Below are 26922 nucleotides of genomic sequence, written 5' to 3' on the forward strand. Positions count from 1 at the left end.
ACATGCATATACACAAAGGTCCCACAAAATGAGACTGGAAGATAGTCCAGTGATTGAAGTTTACATAGCATCCTAAGCTATTCAAAGGAATGGGGCAGGGACCTAGTGAACAAAGGCTGGCTGTTATGCAGATAAAGTTTTGGGCAATAAAAGCTGCCTGAAGCAGCCCTCTTCCCCACACAGATTCTTTTACTAATGTAGATTTCCTTCCTAGATGCAAAGTTCCCATACAAAAGGACAGCTTTCCCCAGCTACTCCTGTGTCAACAGTTTCTCTGAATAACCGGCTTAAAATGTGCCAAAGAAGTATATTTGGGGGTGTTCAGTTTGGTCTCCGGTGTCATATTTTGGGGTGCTGTGTCCTGAGTCCAAACATTGGAAACATTCTGTTTCCTGATCAGGATACTGGTTACACCGTTCTGTTCACTTTGTAAAATTCTCCGAGCAGTGTGTTTTTGATTTGTGCACTTCTCTGAATGTAACTTATTTTGAATCACATGAATTTGACATTTTTGTATGTGGTTGCACTCAGTATGGTGGTACAAGCCTGTGATCCCAGCTGCTCAGGAGGCAGAGGTAAGAGGATCCCAAGTTCAAGGCCAGCCTCATAACTTAGGCAGACCCTATCTCAAAATTAGAAATTAAAAGGGCCAGGGCTGGGGTTGTGGCTCAGTGGTAGAACGCTTGCCTAGCACATGTGAGACACTGGGTTCAATCCTCAGCACCATATAAAAAAATAAGTAAATAAAATAAAATTTTAAAAAATGTAGGGCCAGGGATGTAGCTCAGTGGTAAAGCACCCCTGGGTCAATTCCTAGTACCCTTTCCCCTCATCCAAAAAAAGCGGTTTTGAGAAAAACAGGCTCTGCCTTCTCAGACTCCTTGGCAGGTGTCAATTAGGCTACGGATGACCCCAACAATGGACCCCAACGTCGAGGTAGAAGTCCACTGGAAAGTCCAGAGGGCCTGAGGCTTGTTTCTGGAACACTCCAGTAAGCCTGCCCTGGATCTCTGCACTCCTTATGCATTTACCAGGCTTCTCCTCCTAAGCCTCCAAACTGCTTGGAGAGGCTCTCCCTGATCTCACGAAAGGGGCCATCTTCTTCCCCTAATCTTGGTCATATCACTTCATTATTTCCTTTGGGGATTTGGCCAATATCTGAAATTGGTATTATTCAAATGTTTTCTTTTTACTGTCTGCTCATTTCGTTAGACTGAGCTGTGTAAGAGCAGGGGATTTCTCTACCTTACCCAACGTTGTATCTGCAGGTCTGGCATCCTGCCTGGTACCTAGAATGTGTTTAAATATTGGTTGAATGAAGGACCACACGAAGCAGCAGGAATAGAAGTGTGTAGACAAGTGGCCCAAAGCACAACTGTCAAGTCAGAAAGAAGGGCCCAGCATCCCTCCCTTCTTTGGAGAGTGAAAGTCTCTCAGGCTTCCAGAAAGAAAGTCACAGACCCCTCCAGCGTCCAGACAGGCAGTTCTTATCTCTGTTCCTCCTGAGGGTCCCATTCTGTTACATAAAGGGAAGACAGTTATAGGGTGATCACTGAACAACCCAATGGAATTAGAATCATCCTGCCCATCATAGCGATTAGACTGGGGCTCTAAATGATCAGTAACTCATCTCAGATCTCTCAAAAATTAAGTGGTAGTACCCTGGGCAAAGTCTGTCTATGGAGGTTCCAAAGCCAGAGTTCATCACCCATTGCATCACCGGAAGTGTTCAAGGTTACTAGAGAATTTCTGTGAAAGCCACCGCTCACAGCTGGGTTTTGATCTTTTGTTTTTGAATTCTCTTCTTCTTTTGGTGCCTGAGATCAAACCAAGGCCTTGTGCTGCATGCTAGACCAGCACTCTACCACGAAGCTATACCCTCCAGTCCTTAACTTTTTTTTTTTGGTACTGGGGATTGAACCAGGGGTGTTTTACCACTGAGCTATATCCCCAGCCCTTTTAATTTTTTATTTTTGAGACAGGGTCTCCCTAACTTGCTTAGGGCCTCTCTAAATTGCTGAGGCTGGCCTTGAATTTGCAATCCTCCAGTCTTAGCCTCTGAGTCCCTGGGATTACAGGTGTGCCCACAGCACCCCGCCTTCTTGTTTACTGTTCACATTTGTACTTAGCTCTGGATTGAGCTCCCACATCTGAAACGGATAGGATAGTGTGCTTATATTTTACATGAGTTTGAACTAATGCATATTTGAACTTGCCATAAAAACTTGTTTATAAAAATCCTGATTCTTTTATCAAGGCTGGTAGGATGACTTCATATTCACACCTATGAGGAAATCAGATGAATCATATGAGGCATTCTCTAAGGCTTCTTTTGCATAACATTGCATTGTCCAGAATGAAAACAAAGGGTCTTAGAGGAAAAGCCAGAAAGAGGAAATGAGTGACCTGTATTACCATAATGAAGTCAGAACCTGCAAAATTTATACATAACATTTACACATAACAACTAGAGGTCCAGGGAAATAGTTGTGCAGCCAGCTCTGAGCTAAGTTAAAAAGCATCATGCCATCTAGAGCTCAACAATCTTCTCAAGATTCATTCCCATTTTATAGTTCACACTTGAAGAGATTAAGAATCACGCAGTCATCAAGTGTTTAACGCCCTGCCCTGCCCCCACACGCACACCAGATGCCAGGCAAGCGCTCCATAGCTGAACCATAGCCCACAACCTTTCTCTGCATTTTAGATCCCATTTCTTTTTGATTTTCTGATACACTCAGATAAATGAACTCCTCTTAAATTTCTAACTCATTCCTCATATCAAACCAGCTATTAGCCCTAACCCCAGCAACTTGAGAAGCTAAGGCAGGAGGACCAACCTGGGCAACTGGACACCCTTCCTTGATATGAAAAATAAAAAGGGCTTGGGATGTAGCTCAGTGGTAGAGTTCTTGCCTACAAGAGCTAAGTTAAAAAGTATGAAGCCCTGGGTTCGATCCCCAGCACCACACACACACACACAAAGGACTGGATATATTGAATTATCATCACCTAGCAAGTGTTGTCACTTAACATTACTGTCAGTTACTGTGTTATGTGTGTCGTCAAGCTTCACAACCGTTTGCAGTTAGTACTGCTACTATTAGCTTTCATATCACAGAGGGTAAAACTGTGGCACCTAAAGTTCGAATAACTTTTCCAAGATTCTGGCGCTTGTAGGGCTAGGATTTAGCTCCAGCAATCTGCAGTCATTGTCTGCACATCTGTCTTTCAAGCTGTCCAGCCCCAAACCTGAAGCATTTGAATTCACTGAGTTAGAAAGCTTTGGAGGGAGTGTTGGAACAGAGCTGTAACCTCTAGTTCTGATATGCCCCTTCTTTCTCAAAGGACAGGGGTCCCAGCGCCTATCCATGGTCTCTACATTGCTTCCCAAGGATTCTTCCTGCTTCTGAACCTTCCCCCACTAAATTCAGCCTAGTTAAGTCTGTACTACTAAGCTCCAGGGAAACTTCCCCAGAGTCCAGGCTGAGCCCCAACCTCAGCATTCTGTACTTTGTATGTACCACTTAAGTTAACTACAATTAAACCATTCTTTGAACAACTATTTGTTTAAGGTCTATCTCCCCTACTTAACCACAAACAGTAGTAGTTTCAGAATTTCTTTATGGGTGGGAACAGGTAACATGGGGAGGAAGGCTTGGCTTCCATTGTTTAATACTTGACATAAGGCTGAGGAATGGCAATTGAACATAGAAATGAATAAGGATGCTGATGGAGATTATAAGAGGGAAGCACACCCTCCCCTTAACCCCCTCTTCCTCCTCCTGCTCTGGGGCACCACCACTGACTATAAGCTCCATAAGGACAAAAATAGTCTGGCTATTCTCACTGTAACCTCAACACCTGGCACTGTTCCTGACACACAAGAAGTGCATAATAATTTTTTATGGAATTAACACATAAATAAAATGGAAACTTGAACTTCATGTATGAAAGAAGGATGCTAAGCCCAGGACACAGAATTTTTTTTTTTTTTTTTTTTTTTTTTTTGATGCTGGGTACCAAACTCAGGGTCTTGCGCAGGCAAGGTATACTCTCAAAGGCTGAGCTACACCCAGGGTTCTCCTAAGACACAGTTTTTAAACGCAGCATTACCTATGAAAACATGCTGAGCACAAGACTGGCATTCAGTAAGTGCTCCATAGATGTCTGTCATTGAACTGAAATTCCTTCCTCTCACTCCCACTAACTCATCTCCCCAATCCTGGCAAAAGTAACAGCTTAATGAAAGTACAAAGTCCAGAACTGAATCCACTCTACTCCAGACATTTGCATTGGGGTTGAGGTGAAAAACTGTCATTAGCATGGCAGGAATGCAAAATTACTAGGATTTGCCCCTAGCAGATAAGTTAGAGCTAGGGAAAATATTAAGTGGCTATGGAACAGGAAAAAAAATAAAAGACGACAAAATCCCTCAGCACAGGCCAGCCAGATTCCTTATTCCAAAAGAGTGGATGTGATATCTTCTACCTGCTAAGGAGCAAATGTACTACATCTCCCCACAATCCTTCACCATTGGCCTCAGGGATGCTGGGGAAGTTTAAAACACAAATAATATGTGTTACATCCTGCTTAAAACTCCTCACAAAGCTTGCCTCAACCTTGCAGGTCAGATTGTAACCCAGACCTGTCAGCAGCTCCACTGTATCAGTCTCTCCTAGGCTGCCCAGCCTGAGATGTTTTCAACTCTTTCTCAGGCTCACTGATCAGTCTTCAATCTCAACTCACATCTATAAACTCTGTCTCAGAAAGACATTCCCTAGCCATGCCTATGGCAGATCCCTGTAATCCCAGGAGCTCGGGAGGCAGAAGCAGGAGGATCATGAGTTCAAAGCCAGCCTCATGAACTTAGCAAGGCCCTAAGCAATTCAGTGAAACCCTGTCTCTAAATAAAATATAAAAAAGGACTGGGGAGGTGACTCAGTGGTTAAGTGCCCCTGGGTTCAATTCCCAGTACCAAAAAAAGAAAAACACTCCCTGTGCCCCAATCAATCCCTGTCATGCTCTCAGAGCATGCTTATTTGTGCCTTCTAACACTTAGTATAGCCTTGAATCCTACAGTCAACCTCCTAAAAGTACTGAGCAATCTGGCCTTCACTATTTGTCCCCAGTCAGTGCAGGCCCCGGCACAGAACTGAATGAATGAATTTCTCATAACTGCTGCCCTAAACTAATCCTCCACTTAGGTTCTAAGCAGAACAAAAAAATGGTCTCCCGTGCACTTCAGCATTCCCATCACACTGTACTGATCACCAGAGCCCTTTCCAGATGAGGACTTAGAGCTCCTCCTCCTTCCCCACTTTGAGCTGGGGTCTTCTCACTTTTTTTTTCCCCAAGAAAGCCAAGAAAAAGGCCATGAAGTGGAATCCTGTCTCTTAGCTAATTCCTCTAATAAAGGAAACAGGACAGCAATCCCACATTCTCAACATTCTCCATAGCTTAAAAACAATTTATTTACTCTCATCTTTGTACATTTAATGCAAGGATCATGGATGAACACCAGCTGGAAAAACCATAATTGTTTAACTGCTTAAACGACATGCAAGGTGTGTGATGCAGTAGACAGTTGATGGCAGAGTAGAAAGAACCAGGTTTCAAAGAACCAGGTAGAAAATCAGCACTACAATTTATTAGTGCTTCCGTTTACCATCTGCAGGACCCTTGGCCTCAATTTCTATGTCTGGCAAATGGAGAGAGTGACAATGAACTTCAATTCCCATAAAGGGAAGTTCTGAACAGCTGTAAAATCCTCCATTGTCCTGATGAAATTTTTCTCTTGGCTTTAGAAAGGTCTTGGTCCTGAAGGAAGGCTGAGGTCCCCTGGGGGATGCTCTAGCCTCTAGAAGTTGGGTAAGTAATCACACGGGAGAGATGAGTCCTAGTGGTGAGAATATTTTAGACTAGGACACAGTGACCTTGGGTTCTAGTCTGGGCTCCCAGCTCTGCAGCTCCAGTCCAGCCCCAGGCGAGAGAGGCCTTTCATTGGTTTCTCTGACAACAGCTAAGTGCCGTCCTATGGTGGCGTAGGAAGAAATAGCCTCACCATCTTCGTGGGAAGGCCTAACACTAGCAAGACGCACCTTACAGGGATTTCAGACTCAAGCCCAGCTCTTATCCTGGCATCAAAGCCACCCCCTACCCCTGGCTCCCCGGAGACTACAATCTCCTCTGTTCCTGGGCGGAGCTGGGCCTACAGAGAAGGTTCGCTCCTTCCTTACCAGGAGTCAGGCCTAATGGCAGGGGCTTTTCTTTTCACAGGCTTGGGGCTGACACCCCCCCCCCCGCCCCCACTCATTAACAGCAAAGAAAGGATCCCCGGCCATTTCCATTTCCTCTGTGGCTCAAGAGCCCTGTTATTTAATCCCGCGGCCACCCCGGCCGCATCCTCGGTGCGGCGGGCTCCACCCATGCACCTGGCCAGTTTTCTGCTTCTCCCGCTTCCCTTTAGGGGAGCTGGAGGGGGAGGCGGGGATGGAAGGGGGTTTGGGAAAGTCGATTATGGCAGCCACCGGCCGTCGGCCTTCGGTGGACGGATGCTCCTTAAGCCAGCGACCGGTGAAGGCTCTGATACCTGCGGGGATAGAGTGGGAGGCAACTAGCCAGGGCTGCAGAGGGCGGACAGAAGCTCCTGGCACTAAGGAGATTACATTCTGGAGTGGGGAGGCCTCTGGCTGAGTGGACAGAATCGCCCCGGGGGGTACTGGAGCCGGAAGAGGCCTCGGCCCAGTCACTGTCCACACCCAAGAAATGGGGGAGGGGTGGTCTGCACTCAAAAAAGACTCAGCCTTAAGGAAGGAACCAGATTCACTCAACAACCCCCACCCCTCCCTTCTTGAATATGGGCGATGGACGTTTTCTTAATTTCTGGTAAAAGCAGATTCAAAATTCCTTCCCCCAGCCCCCGACGTCCCTGGGCGCCACTGGTCCCAGCAGGGGTTCTCCCGCCCCCGCCCCCCACACTGCCTGCGGCGGGAAGAGATACCCAGATCTAGGTGTGTCCACCCCCACCCTGCTCTGAGCCTCGTATCCGGAGGCCGCAGCGCCCCCCACCCCCAGCGACACTGAGGGTTCCTGCCCAGGCCCGCAGTGGTGTGAAGGTTGCTTTTACCTCCTCTTGCAGGCTGGGAGGGGGTAAAGCCCGCGCAACTGAACCAGCTGCAGCAGTCGCCGCCGCCCTCCATTCATTCAAAAAAAAAAAAAAAAACCAACAACAACCTCCGCCCGAACCTCCACCCCTCTTTGTAAAAGAACGACGGCCCCTTAAGGAGCCAGAGCCAGCCCCAGCAATCACGGGTTAAGTTCTTTTCCGGCCCCCCATTCATAAAAAAAGGAGCGCAGCGCATGCGCGCGCGGGGTCTCTTGTGCCCACCCATTCATAGAATCGCGGACTGCGCGCGTGCGCACTGGAGCTCCCTTCCCTCCCATTCATAAAAAAGCCATTTTCCCAGGCAGTGGTTGCAACATCGCCGCTGAGGCAGCGAGCAGAGCTGACAGCCCCGAGCTGGAGCTGCGGGACTCCGGGAGCCTTGCGGGTTCCTCTGGCTGGCGTCTGAGAGTACAGCAGCGGCTGACCCGCTTGGGTTCGGGGATTTACACAAACGTGGAGCGATGCTTGTGACTCTGCAGCTCCTCAAAGTAAGTCTATGGCCGGTTTGGGGATCCGAAACTGCCCCTTCTAAGCCACGACGCGACTCCCCTCGGGCTGGGGCAAATGGTGCGCTATTTCCAGTCGCGCTTCTGTGTTCCTTCCCTCTGCTTGCGTCTCCTGGAGTCGCTGCGGTGCGCCGCAGCTCCTTGACGCCCTCCGCCCGGCCGGCACGGCGCTGGGGGTGTTCAAAGCCTGGCACCGCCGTTCCGACCCCTGGGCATTGCCAAGCCTGACTTCCCCGCCCTCTGCGACTCGGGAAGCCCCGTGCGCGTCCCAGGAGTTTGTCTCTGGCCTGGCCTCTTTCCTCCTGCTGCCACCACTCGCCTCGGGCGCTGGAACCGGAGGCTTTGGGCTTGGTCAGGAGCCACCACTTGGGTCTGGGGGGCGCCCTCGCCTTGGACAGCTCTCCCACCCCCGGGCTTCGTGCCCACGGTGCCAGCTCTGCCGTGAATCTCCCCAGCCCGCCGCAGCGGCCTATGCTCGACGTAGATTTTTCTTGCCCCTTCGGATTCGGGACCGACTGGGTTTCCCCCCTTCTGCCTCCGGCTAGATGGTCAGCTCGGGGCCAGCCGGGCATTTCTACTCCCTCTCCTTAGCTAGGCGGTTCCTAGCCGTCTGACCTTTGCTCGGCTGCCGCATTTTATGCTGTGCAACTACCTTGCAGTTGCCTTTTCCTTCCCCTGCCTCGGCAGAACCCGAAACTCCTCGGCTACCCCGTGTCTCCCTATCCCAGAACACAGAGCTGTGCCAGGCCCCAGGGCCCCCGGACCTCGCTAGGTCTGGTGGGGGCTGAAGGTGCGTTTACATAACGCCGGTTGTGTGAGAGCTGGAGGAAGAGGTTGCGTGCGTAGGAGAGATAAGGCTCCCACTTTCCCTCCTTCCTTCTTGGTGGTACCAGGCTTGACATCACCCAGGAGAGAGAATAGAGACGGTACGTTCTGAGAAATTCTGAATCGCCAAGGCCACGGGGGGCAAGGAGGGGGGTGAGGCGGGTTTGGCCAGCCAGGGCAGCTGGAGTTTGGCTCCATCACTGGGGCCAGGGCTGTGCCCAGTTCCCCCTCCATGCAGACGATCAAAAAGCATTTAGACAGTAGCTGCTCTTGTGCAAGAAGACGGTTTCTCAATTCTCTTTGATTGGGGGCTGGGGGTTGTGGGCAGAAGAAGCAAGAGAGGCGGAAAATGGTTGCATGGCTTGAAGGGCTGAGGGATGTAGCGATTAGAGAAATGGGCTGGAGGGGCTGGATGGTGAGCAGAGGGTAGAGCTGCTTGCTTCCTCTCACCAACTGCTGGATGGGCATCCATATTGCCAGGCCTGGGTGAGAGCAGGAGGCCTCCTTATGGCGCAGTGATCCTTGGGGAGAATCCCCCACCAAGGCTGTGCTGTAAGGAAAGGTGGAGGGAGATTCAGTGGGCGTCCAGAACTAGTGGCAGCTCCCTCTTTCCTGCCTCTAAATCAGACCATGATTCTCTCCAGTTTGGGGAGAGGCCGGACATATCAGAGGCCAGAGAACCTGTGGAGGAAGGGAGCAAGCACATGTCTGGTTAGCAGACCAAGACTCTAACCTTCTTGACAAGCCTCTTGGGGATACAAAGCTGGAAGGTAAAAGGCCCAGAGCATTGGGAAATAGAGGTTTATCAATCTCTTAATATGCGCAGGCTGGCCTGAGGCCCTACCCAATATTGCACTGGTGGATTTCACAATGTTTAGAGTTCTCCGGATCTTCACACTAATGGAGCATAAACATCTGAAATTTTCAGCTTTTTTTCCATTTAGTGCTGGTGTGGGGTGGCCTAAGAAAAGGAGGGCTGCAGTTGGTCTCTCTTTCTCTGAGGGGTGAGAAAGAAGTTGTAGATATGTCACTGTGAAATTGCATTTCCTCTATTTCCATCCCTTGGGAGGGTCCTCATGTGCTGGCTGGCTCCAGGTGAATCCTCATCTGGTGAGCAGTACACACTGACCAATTGGAGCTATGTGGCTCCTCTGGGGAGGGGGAGAGGGAGCCTTTTGGTAGATTTTTTTTTTTTTAAATCTCCATGGACGGATATATGCCAGCTGGGATGAGGGAGACATTAAGGACATCTGTTGGTTATCTTCCATTTTAGATTCTGAACTCAGAAGTCACTCCTTTGTGGATTGTGGATGCCCTCCTTCCCTATCCCTCCTGCTTGATCCCATGACTCTTTCCATATTACCTTCTTGAAAGGCACTCTTCATAGAGTTTTGGTTGGGGATGGTGGAAGGAGACAGAACACATAGAATAGATGATTTCAAGCTGAAGCAGATTAGGGGCTGGGCACTAGTGAACATTTGGGGCTCAGAGGTGACGTTTTTGTCTGCATCCTTCCAAGATTATGGAGAGATGTGGCCTTTTGGAAATCAACCCTTTGACTACCTCCTACCCTTTCCCGCAATCTTGTAAACCTGACATTGCATGTTCCTAAAGGGTTGGCTAACTTTCCTGAATAACAAATTAAAACAAAATGTGAATGTCAGTGATTTAAAAATTAAGGGAGAGGGAGAAACCCATTCATAAAGTGGCCCTTGAAATGTGTTGCTATGGGGCTTAATACTTTTTTTTGTGTGTGTCCTTTTTGATACCATGGATTGAACCCAGGGGTGCTCTGCCACTTAGCTACATCTCTGGCTCTTTTAATTTTATTTTGAGACATGGTTTAGGTTGCCCAGGCTGGCCTGGAACTTGTGATCCTCCTGGGATTACAGGTATGGGCCACCACACCCAGCATGGGGTTTAATACTTTGGGACCACATATAGGGATTTCAGATTCTGATGCTTAATGTGGCATCTTCCAGCTCCCTATTTTGGGCCTCCACAAGCATTTTTTTTTTTATTATTATTAAATTAGGCCATCTAGTCAGGTAAGACCTAGATGTTGGCAGGAAGAAGACCTAGAAAGAGTCCTTCCTCTTTCTTTCAGAGAATTATAATTTTGTTCTGAATCTAGAGTACCTGTCTTCTTGGCCTCTACTGAGGTGCAAGTCCCTTGTGACAAAAATCTCAATCCTGGTGAGGATTTTTGCCCTAGTCTGTGGGTTTGACAGTTGAAAGTGTGGGGTTTGAGATGTATAAACAAAACTCCAGACATTTTAAGGCAAGGGAATAGCCAGAGTGGAGAAGGTGTTCCATCTCATGGTCAACCTGGATCTCCCTGACAGGGGAAAGCAGTAACTCATTGGGGGAAAAAATACATACATATATATATGATTTCATTTATTTTTATATGTTGCTCAGGACTGACCCCAGTACCTCACACAATAAAGATGAGCACTCTACCACTGAGCCACAACCTCAGCCCCTGGAATATACTTTTGCTCCCTCAAAAAAATCAGAGCAGTTGGACCTGGTGGAATCCTGGTTACTGGGAAAGATGAGGCAGAGGAATCCCCAAGTTCAAGGCCCTCCTGGGCAGCTTAGTGAGGCCGGATCTCAAAGAGAGAGAGAATTAGAGCAGCTGGGGGCCAGGGCAGAGCAGGGATGAATGATTAGGCAAACCTGCTAAGCATGGGCCTTGATGGGGAACAGTCTTCCCCGAGGGCCTGCAGAGCAGCTAGTGAGTGGTCAGCACTAGGGCCTTGCTCCCTGTTACTGGGATCCTCAGAGGAGGGCCTAGTTTTAAGGGTGCCTCTAACTAACTAAATGCATCATATAGGAGGTGCGGGGTGTTGCATGATGTAAGAGGCGGGGTATTCTTGGTCTGGGGCCACCCTGCAGATCTGGGCAGCTGACAAGTCTGGGGAATGTATCCAGGACATGTGGCTGGGCTTAAGAGGCTCCACCATTCAGCTGTGATCTCGATTGTTCTTTCCAAGGACAGGCCCCAGTCAGTGGAGGAAGCAAGGGCACTGGGGAGGGAGCACAGATGTGCTGGGTCTAGTGGAGGAGGGAAGGGGCCCTTCAGGGCAGGTGGCCACTTTTAGAAGAGTGGTTTCCCTTGTCGGTAGTCTTGTCTGTTTCTGGCTCGGGGAAGGGGGAAGTCATTTCCTGCCTGGTCCCAGGAGTAAGCTAAAATCTATTATTGTCTGTTCATTTCTTGGTGGAGGGTAGGGAGACAAATAAGACCATCTTGATGTGTGTGGGAAGAAGCTCTCCCTTGGGGGTCTACGGTTCTGGTCCCACATTGCACCTTGACTTCGGTCAGTACTTCCCAAATGATGGCGGTGGTTAGCAGGTTCCTTCTAGCTTCCTAGCTCCCTTTTCTGACATGGCTACTAATGTGTGTGGGTGTGGGTGTGGGTGTGTGTGTGTGAGAGAGAGAGAGAGATGCTGGGGATTGAACCCAGGGCTTCCATACACTAAGCAAGCCTCTACCACTAAACTACACCCCTAGCCCTCCGATTCCTTTTTTTTTTTTTTTTTTTTTTTTTTTTTTTTTGGTGACCCTGATGTGATTTGAACATGATTCCTTTTTACAGGATCTGAGTAGACAACAATTAATGGGGTACTACAATGAAGCCGAAACTTGAAGCTGGTTAAAATAACCCAGAACCAAAGTACAGCCAGTCTCCCACCCATTATGTGCGGGGGGGGGGGGGGGGGGGCTTTGGAACTCAGCTGATTGGTTGTGAAAGAAGGAAAAGAAGTACTGGGAATTGACAACTGGTGATAGGGTGAAGTGATGAAAAGCAACTGTTTTCTTTTGTGATCTCTGATAGATTGAGGTGAGCTCCTTAGTGCCAGTGCTGGGGGTGGGGAGGGGTGCGGGGGGCAAGGCAATTCGAGAAGAATGGAGGATTCCCAGACAAACCCAGCTGCCTTAAGACCTTTATTCTCCCACTGGGGCCATTCTCAGCAGAGTTTGTCTTCCTCCTTAGGGTGCAGGGAAGGACAAGTCCCTGGCTTCCCTTGCGTCCCTTCACTTTAGAAGTCTTTTTAAAGCAATAAGTCAACATTTGGTTATAGCTTCATTAACTAACCCGGGATATTGTCAAAAATAACCAAGCAATGGTGGTTGAAAGTGGTGGGCGGACTCTCTGACAGTTTAAAGACCTTTTTTCTGAGTTGTTAAAGGGTTAAACAACCTTCACTAAAAGAACCCCCAGAGACTCAATGGGGCAGTGCAAAAACTGCCCATTCAGTCAGAGCCTTTTGCCAGTTTGTCATTAGCTGACCTATGGCTTTCAAAATACAACTGTCAGGTTTTCCCAATATTTCCCAACTCCCCTCCCTAGGGTAAGTCCAGGGGAAGATGTGGGTGGGAATAGGCATCTGGCCCACTTGTGTGAACCCAGTTGTGTACTGGGTGATTAACAGACCTCTTGCTTCTTTGCACCTGGCCTGTAGGTCTGCAGCCCTTCCCTGCAGGTACAAATGGCAGACTGGCCAGCTCTGGGCTCCCGGATGTGCCAAACAGCAAACACAGGGCTGTGTTCTGGGGGTTTCCATATCCTGCAGATTTAGTCTTCTAGAACTTTTCTGGCTTCCTTGTACCTCACTGCTTGCCTTCCCCACAGACCTGTCCAGGAAGCGCCATCCATAAAGATGCTTAGGGACCTGTAAATTCAACTTGGTAGATGCAGAACAGAGGGGATTCCCTTTCAGGGTTTCCTTTTAAGGATTGCTTTGTAGTGAAATCCTGTAAATGAGACCCATTGGATTTTAAGGAAACTAAAAATGAAAATAAAGAGGGATGAGGTGACAGAAAGGATAGCAGAGAAAACTGAGAAGTTGAGATAACTTGAGCTCTGCGCCTTCCTTGAATAACAGGAACTTACAAACCCTTAGCTTCCTACTCTCCACCACAGTGAAAACTCTAACTAGGGAGCAATCTGATACAAGCCCCGACTGGCTTCATTTCGCTGCTCACTGAGTTACTGAGACCCCAAATGGCCTGGTGAGGTTCCCTGGGGGCTGGTGGCAGACTGGGAAGGCTGAAGAAGAGGGGGGTGGTCTATGGCTACAAATGTGACTGGTATTTCCATGAATACTCCAGGGTTGAGGAGGGCTGCATGCCTGAGTTCACAGCCTCTGCTGTCTAGGGTCTCATCCTGCCCTAATCACTCCCTATAATTTAGCCACCCTTTGTGTTTTCATTTCTAACTCTGTAGAATAGGTACTATACTTCAAGGTGATGGCAAGAGGGCTTAGCCAGAGCCTAGAAATGCTTCCTAAATATTAGCTGCTTCCATAATTATTATTAGAATGTTGAGTGAAGGTGAAAGTTCTCTTGCCTCATGCCACCTAAAACTCCAAAGAGATGCTTCTTTGGCTAAGTGCAGTGTTGGCTTCATTTCTCTTTCTAGAGTCTTCCAAATTGGCTATCAGTCTAGCCTACATGAGGCAAAGCCTTGTCTCCTATTTATAGTATGAACCTCTTCCTTCCTTGGAGGGGAAGCAGAGGTATGTATTAAACTGCACTTAAAACCCAGGGTACTGGTGCATGCCTGTACTCCCAGTGACCTGGGAGGCTGAGGTCAGCCTGGGCAACTTAGCAAGACCCTATCTCAAAATAAAAAGGGCTAAAGACTTCACTCAGAAGTAGCTCCTGAGTTCAATCCCCAGTACTGTTAAATAAATAAGTTAATTAAACTGCACTTAAGATGCACAGCAGCATTCAGAGCATGTCCCAGGATTTGCAGATTGATCTTCTAAACCAGCTCTCAGTTTTTCTGTTTTTGAGACATCATGGAGCTGTGCTGGTGATTTATCAAACAGAAAGAACGGGAATTGTTTTTCTTTTTTTTACCAGCCAAATAAATTCATCAGGGGCTCTTGGAGGGCCCTCCTACAGCGAGGGTCCCTGTACCAGGCAGGTGAGGCCTCAGGCCTGAGCAAGTTTAAGCAGTGAAACTCTGAGCCAGCCATTGGTTTTTGCTGAGCTAGTAGCCAGAAGAGAGATCCTACATGAAGGTTATGGTAGGAAGATACATTTTAGAATATGCCTGCTGGAACCATCAGATGCTTCTTGTCCTGAGAGAGCTGAGTCATCATAGGCCAAGCTCCCACCCCCATGTCTGGCCTCCATTGCAGGCCCAGATGTTGACAGCTGCCTCTGGGTGGGGGGTGATGGGAACCTGCTAATGCCAACTTCCCCACTGCTTGCAGTGGCTCCTCCCACCCCGGCTTCCTGGTGGGACTTTTCATGAATTGGGGAATCTGCCCACTGATTCCAGAGCCCGTTAAAATCCCTGAGCATTGCCCATGGCTTTTGTTTCATCTGCCTGCAGCTATTTTCAAAGAGTTCCAGTAATGAACTGGGAAAACAAGAGTGGATAATCTGAGATGGGGCGGGGGGGGGGGGGGGGGGGTGGTTAGGTACCTTTACTGTTCTGGTAAGCATGGCCAGAACCCCAGAGCTGAGACAACCCCAGCTACACGGGACAATATCATCTTCAAACTGCCACTGATATTTTGTTGGCAGGACCTGTAGTATTACTAACTCAGGCTTTTGGAATAAGGGGATCGTGTTGTCTTTGTCTAAGGGTGAGATTCCAAGCTGAGGCATTTCTTGGAGGGTGCCAGAGAGTCTTATCCATAACATTTTTCATTATACCAAGTTCAGCCTTTTCCTCTTGTTAAAGTCCCAAGGCTAGGAATTTTGGCCCCTAATCCTGCCTGGTCTGTTGACCCTCGATTTCATTTATTCTAGAAGCAAGGCCTTGAGACTCTACTTCGAATAAGTACCTGAGATAGCATTCCCTGGAAAAACTTCAACCCATAAGTACTTCCTTGTGTTCTTTTTGTCCACCCCTGACCACAGGATCCCCACAGCAGGCTGCCTTGGCAAATAACTACTCTAGTGGCAGACTCACCAGATACCTAAGGCAAATTGCTACTGGGAGGACTCCTAACTGAAGATGCTGTTCTCTGAAGAGAACTTTGGGGCAGGTGATGTCACCAGGTAGACTTTATCTAAGATAGGAAAAGGTGTATAAAGAAATTCCAGCATCTTTTAAATGGGCAGGGCTGTGGGAACAGAGTCAATAGTTGGTCCCCTGTGTCAGTGGGAAATATCAGTTGACTGAGCATTAAACCTTGTAGAAAAGATTTGCCTTTTTTTTTTCCCATTTAGCAGTATAGATGATGCACAGATGAGCCTTGCAGAACCCTTTTTATCTGCTTCATCTAGAGCTAGCTCTATTTGATGGGTTTGAGGCATCTAAGGAAGCTCTTCCTCAACAATTTTAACTGGCAGAAGAAGTAACATACTGAGTTCATTTGAATGCCTCCTTATCACTCTCCTGTGATTGGAATATCTAGATGGACCCACAGTGTCCCAAGTCCAGAGAGATATGGGGTGAACTACACATGGAAACTATCCCCATCCTCTTCTTCAGCAGCTCCTTTGAGGGAAAGTTAACCTATTAGCTGAGGGATAGGGTCAGCTTTCCTAGTTACAACGTCATTAGCATCTTGCAAAAGCTTTTACGGAAACACCACCCATAACACTAATCCAGTGGGGTTTTTTGTTGTGTAGCCTGTCATCTTCTCCTTCTACACCCCTCCCTCCTCGCCCCATCCCCTGGAGTTCTTAAGCGTGGAATCTTCCCAGAGTCTAATCTGTCCCTTGAATTCCAAATTGCATCCCCTTGAGCAGAGGTCTCGGCCTTCTGCTGCTATTTCTTTAAATTGATCTCCATCCGAATTCCAAATGTAAAGGTCAGCAGGCAAGGAAATGGCACTTCTAATAGAAAACAATGTGCACTTTCTAAATTTGAACCAAGCCGTTTCCGCTCTTTGATTTAAGTGACTTCCTGGGGTTCCGTGTCAGGCGCTGCAGTTGAATCTCTGGCCAGATGCCAACTTAAAATTGCACTCTCTCAGTGAAATTAGAAACTGATCCAGTGTTGGCTTAGCTATTCTAGTAAATAGCATTTAGGCTGAATGTTCAGCTCAGCACTTGGAAATGGGCGATGTGAGCGCCCCTTGAGAGGATTTCCCATCCAAGGTGTCAGAAGCTCACCTACCCAGGAGTTATTAGCCACTGGAGGTTGCTACCCTTGGAAGTAGTAGTAATAAGTTAATATCCTGGATGTGCAGGCAACAGATATAGCCCTTCCTTCTCTTGTGAATATCTGAAATAATGGCTTTTGTTTATCCAGCTGATAAACTCCGTGGGAGCACACAGGGGCGGTTGTGTTCAGCACCCAGCGCAATGCTTGGCACGAAGTGCTTGTCAGTGCTCACGGAATCTAAACTGTTCTCGGGTATGATAAATTGTCAAGTACTTGCCATGCACCATGCAGTGGGCTAGGTCCTAGATTTGCATTTTCTTATTTAATCCTTGCAAGAACCCATTTACATGGAGCTGTAGCTCAGCGGCAGAGTATGCGTGAGGCACTGGGTTCCATCCTCAGCACCACATAAAAACAAATAAAATAAAGATGTTTAAAAAACCCATTTACAGATGACAAAACTAAGGCCTAAGGCATAGACATGAAAGAACTCATCCACAGAGACGCTGGTAGGCAAAGGTAAGAATTCAAACTCGGATCTAATTTCAGATTCTGTGTTTATTTATAACTGTTGAGCTGTATATTTTAAATGAGCGTGTTTCACAGCAATTGTGAGAATAGACTCAGACTGTCCATGTTTGAACCTTGGTCCTTCTATTGATACTTCTATGTGACTTTGGACAAGTTACTTGGAACATTAGTTTTTTGTAAGTAGAAAAGGGGAATAATAGTTGATAACATTTTACCATTGTTGTAAAGAGTTAATGACTTAATGATATACATGATACTTAAAAGAGAGTAACTTAAATACAATACTACTTTTTAAATTTTTTCTTTCTGCTAGGCAAGTATTCCCAGCCCAATAAGTGTTATTTCTACCATTATTATTATTAGTATTGTCATTACTAATAATTTTATTAATTATCTAAGCCATGGATATTACTGGAAAGTCCACTAAGGAAACCTGAGAATTGAATTCCCATTTTACTTGGGCTTCCAAGGACTGTTGGGGGGGGGTGTGGGGGGGGGGAGACCTTTAACAGGCTGCCTACTGATTGATGCCTGGAATCCATTCTCTCTTCCTTTTCCCTACTTTCCCCCAGGGCCCTTAGAAGCCTGTTTCTCGGCGCGGTCCAGAACCTCCAGCCCCATGGAGCCCCCGATCCCACAGAGCGTCCCTTTGACTCCCAGCTCAGTCATGGTGCAGCCCCTTCTTGATAGCCGGATGCCCCACAGTCGGCTCCAGCACCCACTCACCATCCTTCCCATTGACCAGATGAAGACCAGCCACGTGGAGAACGACTACATTGACAACCCTGGCCTGGCCCCCCCAACTGGCCCCAAGCGGCCCCGGGCTGGGGCCCCAGAATTGGCCCCAACACCTGCCCGCTGTGACCAGGATGTCACTCATCACTGGATCTCCTTCAGTGGGCGCCCCAGCTCTGTCAGCAGCAGTAGCAGCACCTCTTCTGATCAGCGGCTCCTAGACCACATGGCCCCGCCACCTGTGGCTGAGCAGGCCTCGCCCAGGGCAGTGCGCCTCCAACCCAAGGTGGTCCATTGTAAGCCACTGGACCTAAAGGGCCCAGCAGTCCCACCAGAGCTGGACAAGCACTTCTTGCTGTGCGAGGCCTGTGGGAAGTGTAAGTGCAAGGAGTGTGCGTCCCCCCGGACGTTGCCCTCCTGCTGGGTGTGCAACCAGGAGTGCTTGTGCTCGGCCCAAACCCTGGTCAACTATGGCACATGTATGTGCCTGGTACAGGGCATCTTCTACCATTGCACCAACGAGGACGATGAGGGCTCCTGCGCCGACCATCCCTGCTCCTGCTCCCGTTCCAACTGCTGCGCCCGCTGGTCCTTCATGGGTGCCCTCTCCATGGTGCTGCCCTGCCTGCTCTGCTACCTGCCCGCCACCGGCTGCGTGAAGCTGGCCCAGCGTGGCTATGACCGCCTGCGCCGCCCTGGTTGCCGCTGCAAGCATACGAACAGCGTCATCTGCAAGGCAGCCAGCGGGGACGTCAAGGCCAGCAGACCCGACAAGCCTTTCTGACACTTTGGGTTGAAGCCCCAGTGCTGTCCCTAGAAACGTGATTCCTCCTGCCAGTCTTCTGAGGCTGACCTTGCTCACGTGTGTCCTCTTCACATCCGTGGCTTGGGAAGAAGCAGGCAGAGACAGCCACCATCACCCACCCTCTGTTCCCCAAAAGGATGAAGATGTACTCTGGGTTTTTTTAGGGTCTTGGAACTTTGTGTCAAGCAGACAGTGGCACGGGCAGGGTGTGATTTTGGGGGGATTTTTCTTTTTCAGAAGACGGAACATAGATGTGGACGCATTTCCCAAGTTGCAGCTGCTTGATGGCCTTCGGGGTCCTTGCTCCTCCCTCCCTGTCTCCCTCCCACTTTGCCATTGTCTTTGGCTCTCACAGAAGCCTGCTGGCTGCCTGGGAGGAATTGTTAACTGAGGACCAGGGTAACCTTGAAGAAGACCCTTGGAATCTCAACTTCTCAACCTTCTTCTTCCCCTCCTCCCTCCACACCAGTTGGCTCCTGCGTCCAGGAGAAGGTCTAGAACACCCTAGCCATTCCTATTGTATATACTTGGGAGTTGCTGAGAACAGAGGACAGCAAGTGAGTTGAAGCCTCATTCCTCCTCCTGCCTCCCCAGAACCACAGGATGGATTTCGGAGCCAATGAGCAGTGCATTCCTCTCTCTTGGCCGCATCACTAACTTGGGGTGTCCGCTCATCACACCGTCCACCGGTTCTTACCGAGTCACAGACTTGCCCACCTGCTCTGTGTCCTGAGTTCTCTCTACTCAGATCCTTTCCAGAAACTTGATGGGTAGAGGAGGCCAGGGGAGCACATGCGAGACCAAATATAATTTTGCCAATGAGTCTGAGGCTGTGGTCTCTGGATCCAGTCGCGATGTTTTTATAGAATAATTAAACCAGATGCTAACGGTGTTTTAAAAAAATAATAATAAAGCAACTTGCTTCCTTTTGGGCCACCCCCAGGAAGGGCTGATATCAAAATCTGGGGGGCAAGCGACCTCAAGGAACACAATTCCCCTGCCCACCAAGAAGAGGATCTTATCAGCGAAGAAGAGGCAGCACCTCTCATTGGCAGAATGACAGCTGAGCCGAGCTGGGGCTGGATTTCCTCTCTCCTGATTCTGCTGCTTACTGTCATAGCCTTTGTGTATAGTGATGCGTCTGTATCTTTATGTAAATAGAGATGGTGAAAAGAGTATATTTTAGCGTTAGGAAGCCCCAGCGGGGGAGTCAGAAGAACTCAAGAGAGGGTGGGAAAGTTCTCCAGGGGCCCCTGGGATCGAGCCCTGCTTTTGTGCACAGCACACCGCCCTCCCGACAGCCCCCAAAGACGTAGCAACTCTTTCTTTCAAGGTGCTAAAGGACTCGGAAAGTGCAGCACGTCCAGTGGGTAGGTACTTGTTGCATGCAAAAGCTGTAGTGTGTCTGGTCCTCCCCCACCCTGACCCCCACCCCCACCCCAGCTATTGTTGTGTGGGGTTTTTGCTTTGTGTGGTATGTTGTGTCCCACCCCCCATCTGTTGAGAGGAAATGGCCTGGGTCAGAAGAGATGCCCCAGGTAAAATTGGAAGCGCATTAGACAGCATCTGTAGCATTTCCAGCTTGTTCTATAGAAACAGAACTGCCTCCAAAAAAGGATGCAGGGAGCCCAGAGTGGCATGTACTTCATGCTTCTCAAGGACTCCTCCTCCCCCGCCCTTCGGATATTAGTAGTTAACATCTTATGATTTAGAATAAGTTAATTGTAACCATAGGTATTTATTGATTGGAGGAAGGGAGGGTCTTATTATTTTTGGCTTTATTTATGTAACATCTGCTGGCTTGTAAAAGGCGAGTATAAGGTATTGCATCTTCATTTTCCAAGGCTAATTCATATAGCTCCCCTTGCCACAATTGTGATGGATGTATGGATGTTCTTGCACAAATTGGAGGGAATGGTGAAAACAAACGTTCAGCAACCACTTACTCATTGAATGTATTGGAAGTGTGCTGAAGGGGCTGGAGAGGTTTTTCCTCAGACGAGGTGTGCAGAGGTGGCCCCCCCCAAATGATAGCACACGTGCACTCTTTCCTGCAAGGCCATGGGATTGGCTCTCAGGGCCCCTCCCTCAAAATTGTCTCCATGGGAAACTTAACCCAGTGGCAAGTTGCACTTTGGTGATCTTGGTCTACACACCCATTCTGTGGAGAATTGGTTTTCATAAGCTGTGTACACACACACACACACACACACACATGCATGCACGCATTCACACACACACACACTGACCCCCTACTGACAAAGACCCCATTTCCTGGCAAATGGCCTCCTGAACCCTGACTTTTTGTGTACATAGTTGTAAACACGGATCTTGTGGGTTTTGGTTTGCCTTCTTTCTTTTTTCCCCTCCCCTGTTGTGGCTTGTGTTTAACCTGCTAGATCTGTGTCAGCAGAACTGTCCCCAGGAGTCCACCTCTGTGCCCCGCGTGCGCAGTGGCGAAAGGGAAGCAGTGAAGGAAGCGCCCTGGGTTCTCCCAGCTCTGCCGTGCACCAGTCCCCTCAGCTTCGGTCTTCCCTGGCTCGTTGGCCAAAAAGAAAAAGGAAAAATGTGGCTTGCCTGTGGGTCCCCCAGCCCTTCCCAAGCCAGTCCAGAGCCGCAGAGGGATCAAGCACTGAGAACACATTTCTGTAGCTGCTTCTGGCTGGTTGCTTGCTGTCACCAGCAGCTTGCTTGGCTGGATTACGTCTCATCTTGAAAAGTGCCAGCTGGTTCCCACTTCTCTTAGACCTGGGACTGGGGTTGATCCAGGACACTTTGCCTAGTTTTTCTGTGGCTGCTTGCCTGCCCCGCCTTGAGGGTGGGTTTATGAAGGCCGGCACCCCAACAGGCACCCTGGGAACTGGGTCTAGGCTAGCAGAACCCTCCCAGATCAAGTGATAGGGTGCAACCAAGGCTCCTCTGAGAAACCGGCTGGAAGTGAAGACTGGTCCCTTCTGTTGACCCTTCACAGCTGACAGACAGAAGGTACGCATGTGGTGTGGGGTTTGTTCTGTGTTTGGAGTCTACATTGATTCCTGCTGTGCATCAAGTGGGACCCATTTAGACAGACTTGCCTGAGGTTGCACACGTGAAAATTGTGTCTGGCCAGAACCCAGGTGACTGTCACCTTGAAGTGTCACATTCTCCTATGCTGCCCCAGGAAGTGTGTGATGGGGTGCAGGGACACAACTCTGCGCTGTACAGTTCACTATGGCATCCTGCAAGCTTCACCAGCCCTCTGGTTCATGCCTTTGGTAAGCATTTTCATGCCTTCTCTGCTTACTGTGACAGTGGATGTCAAATATTGCATTGCTATTGTTTGGCTGTGGGTAGCTGCGTGTGTGCAGTGTTCTTCTCTTGCTCTCTCTAACTTGCTGCCCCACAGTTTGGTTTCGTGTTGCAAGCAGTAAAGCTGTTCCCTGGCTCCCCCCCCACCACCACCACATTCCTACTTCATTTTCCCCTTCACTGTAGCCCCTTCTCACCCCACCACAAAAAGTTACCACAGAAGGTTTCCTTTGTATAGAATATTTATTTTGAAGCTCTATTTTAATAGTATTTATTTTAGAAAGTCTACTATTGTAAGAGTTCTTCTGTTTGTGAAGAAAAAAACAAGTTAAAAACTGAATGTACTGATCTAGAAAATATCTATAAATATATATTGTTAAATATACACAGGTTGTTTTCTCGTGTGTCTTTGTGTTCAGTTTCTGGCCCATCCTCCTAGCAAGGCCTTTGGCTTGTCAGAAAACACTAGGCCACTGCATCAACTGCAGGGAGCGGGGTCCTTCTGGGCTGGGACAGACCCCTGTCCTGCCTCTCAGATGACCTAAGAACCTTGAAGGAAAGCTTCACTTTATTGGGAGACTGACGACCACCAGATGCTGTGAAATCCTCTTTCCTGGGCCGGTGGTCTCCTACACTGGGGATCTTGGTAACTCATAGACAAGGTGGGGAAGAGTAATCTGATCTGTCTGTTTTGTGAAAATTCTGCATCTCTTCACTTAGGCCTTGATTCTCCCAAATCTATAGGCTTCAGGAAGCCAAACAGAAAAGCCCTTGGTGACTTCCTGGTTTACAGTGGAATGATGGATATTGTCCAAAGCCAGTTCCTTTGATCACTAAAGCCTTCCATCCACTGAAGTACTTGTCTTTGTCCTTCTCATGTACTTTCCATTTGATTTCCATGTCCCCCATCCCCTCTTACTCTCAAACTTGGTAAGACCCAGCCACTTCTCCGTTTACACAACTGGGGGGATTTTTTCATTACCTCATAAGTCAATCACAATGAGAATTGGACTTTATGCCTTGTTTTCTGGAAGAAAAATTATTAATAGTTCCTATTACCAATCAGTGGGAGAGATGACCAATGATGGTTAAGGGGCGGGTGGAGGGAGAGATCAGGATCCCTATTTCAGTTCTTGGTTTTTCTAGAGATCACCAGTTATGGCCTCCCAGGCTCCTTTGTGAAATACAAGCCTTGTTCCTTTGGAGACATCCAAATGCCTGCCAAGGATCTCCTGGTCACTGCCCAAGAAGGCACGAAGTTTCTTCAGGGTGTTCTTGTTTATAATAAAACTTTGGAATAAAAGTAGGCTTGGCTTCCCTCTCTGTTGCCTGACCATGTGGCCTGTCCCCTCTCCAGGATGGACAAAGGTTAATTAGTGCTTCAATTCTTTTTTCCCCATCAAGGTAAGTAACTGGCACTTGGGGAATAATTTGTTTTTAATCAGCTCAGTCCTTACTGGTGTCTACCACACTTTGTCTCTGTCCTGGGTTTCTTTCTACTGGGACATAGGGTAGTCCCGCACATACACACACCCTCACTGGTTTTTCTACTTTGTTTCTAGAGTTTAGGGAATTAAAGCAACAAAAACCTGTACCAGGTGTTGAGTGCTTAAAGTCCCACCCACCCAAATGCTCTTGGGGAAATGGAAGCTGAACTTTTCCATAGAAAAAGTTCCATGGGCTTCTCTTATCTTTATCCATCTGGTCCTATTCCTCTAGATTCCTAATTAAGAGATGGCTTTGGGGTGACAATAGTGGAATTTTCTTTTTTGCTTTATACTGAATATGTGTGACAGATATTATGGTTATTTCCCTCTTAGAGATGTAGAAACAGGTCCAAAGAAGTCACACCCATTATGTGATGAGAGGTAGAGAGTAAAGACGATTTAGTGACTCAATTTGGGGACAAAGAACATGATGGAGTAGATAGAAGGCTCCCCAGAGATCCAGTGTAAAAATAAACAGGAAGGATGGGGCTTGGGGCGAAGCATAGTGGTAGAGCACCTGCCTGGCATGCATGAGCCCCCAGGTTCAGGCCCCAATATTAGAAAAAAACATGGGAGGGGTGCAGATTTTAACCCTCTCTTTGTCCATGACCATATATCCCCTAAGAGGACATCACACCAGAACAAATGGTCTATAACACATACACACACACACACACCCCTAGCCTGGTCATCTGTTCAAGAGGCCCCAACTCCATAGCTCAAGTGAGCTCAGTTTTTTCTGAAGAACTGTGAACGAATCCAACAAACCCAGGCAGCAGGCTCCATGCTGGAGGTGTGAGCCGGAGGAAAAGCCAAGAGGACATTTTTAAGAGCCTTAAGTTTATTCATCGGAACTTTAATAAAACAATATGTCCATGGCCTGGGGCAGGTATAATTTTCATAATTTATAGGTCTCTGAGACAGGAAGAGAGCTCAGGGTTTTATTGTGTTTTGCACGATAAATGGCATTCCAATTGTCTACATGATGCTCTTTAAGGACTCTTGTCTGGCAGCGGCTCAGGCCGTCTGGAACCCACCTGGGCCTCGAGGCCCGAGGCAAGGGGTGATTATGAATACATCTGTATGTGTTAAGCAGGAGATGATTGAAAAACTCCCTGGGTTCCTTCTGTCATTAGAAGATACTTCCTATGCCGACACCCATATTAACATTTAACTGTTGCAAAAGTTTGGAGCCATCCCTCATCCCTTTCCCTTCCTCTCCCACCCTCTCCCTTGGGCCCCTTCACTGTATCTGAAGAGAATCCAGTGATGTCCTGACTGGCTTCCTCCCCTCCACAGGGCATAGTGGAGGGAGTAGCTCAGAGAGAGGTCACAGAGCGATGGGTGGGGTTCTGACTGTAATCAGCAGTTGGAAAACCTGCAGACAGGTCACTCTGTGAAGCCTCAGGGCAACAGACCAAGCGGCCTCAGGATATAATTACAGAGGATATCACTTCTGAGCACAGATGCAGATTCTTGTTTACAATCCTGAAAACAATTAAACTAGGTTGATACAATCAGCCTCATTACAGATGAGAAAATCAAGGCTTAGAGATTAAGTTGCTTGCCCAAGGAACTACAAGGTTGATAAGAGGTAGACCTGGGATTCCAACTTAGAGGATCCACCTCCAAGGCCAGTACGCGGAACACTAAGAAGCTTTTATAAGTATTAGGCCAAACTGTGGACCACCTCCCCTGGGATGCCTTCCTGCATCCCCAGAAAGAGGAGGCTTTCTTCCCCTGGGGCTTCTGTGGAAGTCAGTAGAATAGGTAGTTTGTTTAAACCAAGAATACTTCCACTGTAACTGAGATGGGACTTGAACCCATATCTCACCAGTGAACCATCAACACCCCATATAAAATACTAAGGGCTCATCATCAAGCGGCTTGGGAAGGATCCTCTGTGACCATACAACATTGCTACCATCCCTTCTGAAATTGCTCAGAACAGCATTCCTGATTTCCTCTAAGATAGAGAAATAACTGGGGCTGAGATGGCTAGGGGCAGTATCTGGGGACAGAGCAAAAATCTTCAAGGTGAGAGAAGGAAATGTAGATTGCTTCAGATAATTTGAAAAGTCAAAGTCTGTTGATTTCATGGGTAAGTGAGGAGACGTGAATACACAGGACAGTGGGCATAGGCTACGCCGCCCTTCTAGGGCACAGACATCTTCCTCTTCATGCCAGCTTTGGAGTAGACGGATGGAACAGGGACCAGAAAGCCAAAGTGTCAGGGAGGAGTGGAAGTAAGTGGGGTAGGCGTTGGGGACTCCCCAAGTTAAAAGCAGTGCCCCACTCAACCCTCCAAGCTCCCCTTGACCATTTCTCGGGCACTGATCCAGCCAGCCCAGGGTTACTAAAGCACTGTGTCCATCTAGGCAGGTCAGTTCCCAGAGTGGGCCTAGCTGGGGCATTGTGGCTCTCGAAGAAGAGACAGCTACTTCCACAAGGCCACTCTTAGGAAAATGGGGTAAAGAACACTGAGCCTTATGGTCTTCTGCTTGGGTCCCCCTCACCTGTGCCTTCACCAGCTGTGGTGTTAGGAGAAAGTACTGGGAATGGGGCCCAGAGCTTCGGGCATACCAGGTGAGGACTCTACCACTGAGCTCACTCCCAGCCCCCAGTGCCGTTGGAGGTTAGATCCAGCCCTGCACTGGTAACTTTTTAGTCTCTTAAAGATGGGAGAGCAGAGAACAGAAGAACTCATTTCTGCTCTCCCCTTAGCCTTGGTTTCAACATCTTCAGCCTGGCAGTGTGGACCACCAGGTAAGCAACAAGCCACGAGCAGAGGTGCAGGCCTGTGATCCCAGCCATTCAGGCAAGGAAGGTCGTGAGTTCAAGGCCAACCTGAGCAACATATCGAGACCACATTTCAACAACCACAAAAAAGTCACACGCTGTTGGCCCACGGTGTTCTTAAAAACTGGGCTTGTCACCCAAATTAAGGTTTCCCTACCCAGATCTAAAACTTCTCTTGGAAGGGAACTGGCACTCCTGGCTCCATTCTTTATGGCCACGATGGGTTGGAGCTGCCCATCTCAAACCAGGCATCACTCTGTCCTTTCCTCAGCCCCCTTTCATTGCCTGAGTCCCCTGGGCTGAATGCCAGTTACCATCCATCATTGGATTTGCACCTGATGTCACTTGTACCTGCTTCTCTTCTATACCTGCCTGGCCTCTGCTTTTGATGCTGGCTGATGTCAAGTCTGATTGGCCTCCCTGGACAGCTCAACTCAAGACATCACGTTGTCTCAACCTCTGACTGGGGGCTTCCTAAGGATGCCAGACCTGTGTCATGTCACTCAGATGGCAGATCCCAGAGTCAATCCTAGAAAGGACTTGAGATCTAAGAGACCAATCTAGGATTTGTGAGGTGGAAGATAAATTTTGGGGTGTGTTTTTCTTTCTGTTTGAGGCATGTTTTCTGCATCCTTTTTGGGGGGAGGGGCGAGTACCAGGGATTGAACCCAGGGGCACTCGACCACTGAGACACATC

General features: G+C 48.4%; 1 protein-coding gene across 2 annotated transcripts; it reads left to right on the forward strand.

The window, feature by feature from the left end:
- Positions 1-7473: 7473 nt before the first annotated feature.
- Positions 7474-22346, forward strand: Spry4 (sprouty RTK signaling antagonist 4). 2 transcript variants are annotated; one of them, XM_027927505.2, is made up of 2 exons: positions 7474-7656; positions 17684-22346. In XM_027927505.2, exon 2 carries the CDS (start codon positions 17731-17733, stop codon positions 18628-18630), a length of 900 nt encoding a protein of 299 aa, XP_027783306.1. In that variant the 5' UTR covers positions 7474-7656; positions 17684-17730; the 3' UTR covers positions 18631-22346. The 2 variants fall into 2 exon arrangements, with proteins under 2 accessions (XP_027783306.1, XP_071468380.1); XM_071612279.1 differs by lacking the exon at positions 7474-7656 and adding an exon at positions 14957-17099.
- The last annotated feature ends 4576 nt before the right edge of the window (positions 22347-26922 follow it).

This window comes from Marmota flaviventris, chromosome 5 (genome assembly GCF_047511675.1).
Source record: "Marmota flaviventris isolate mMarFla1 chromosome 5, mMarFla1.hap1, whole genome shotgun sequence".
Classification (NCBI taxonomy): domain Eukaryota; kingdom Metazoa; phylum Chordata; class Mammalia; order Rodentia; family Sciuridae; genus Marmota; species Marmota flaviventris.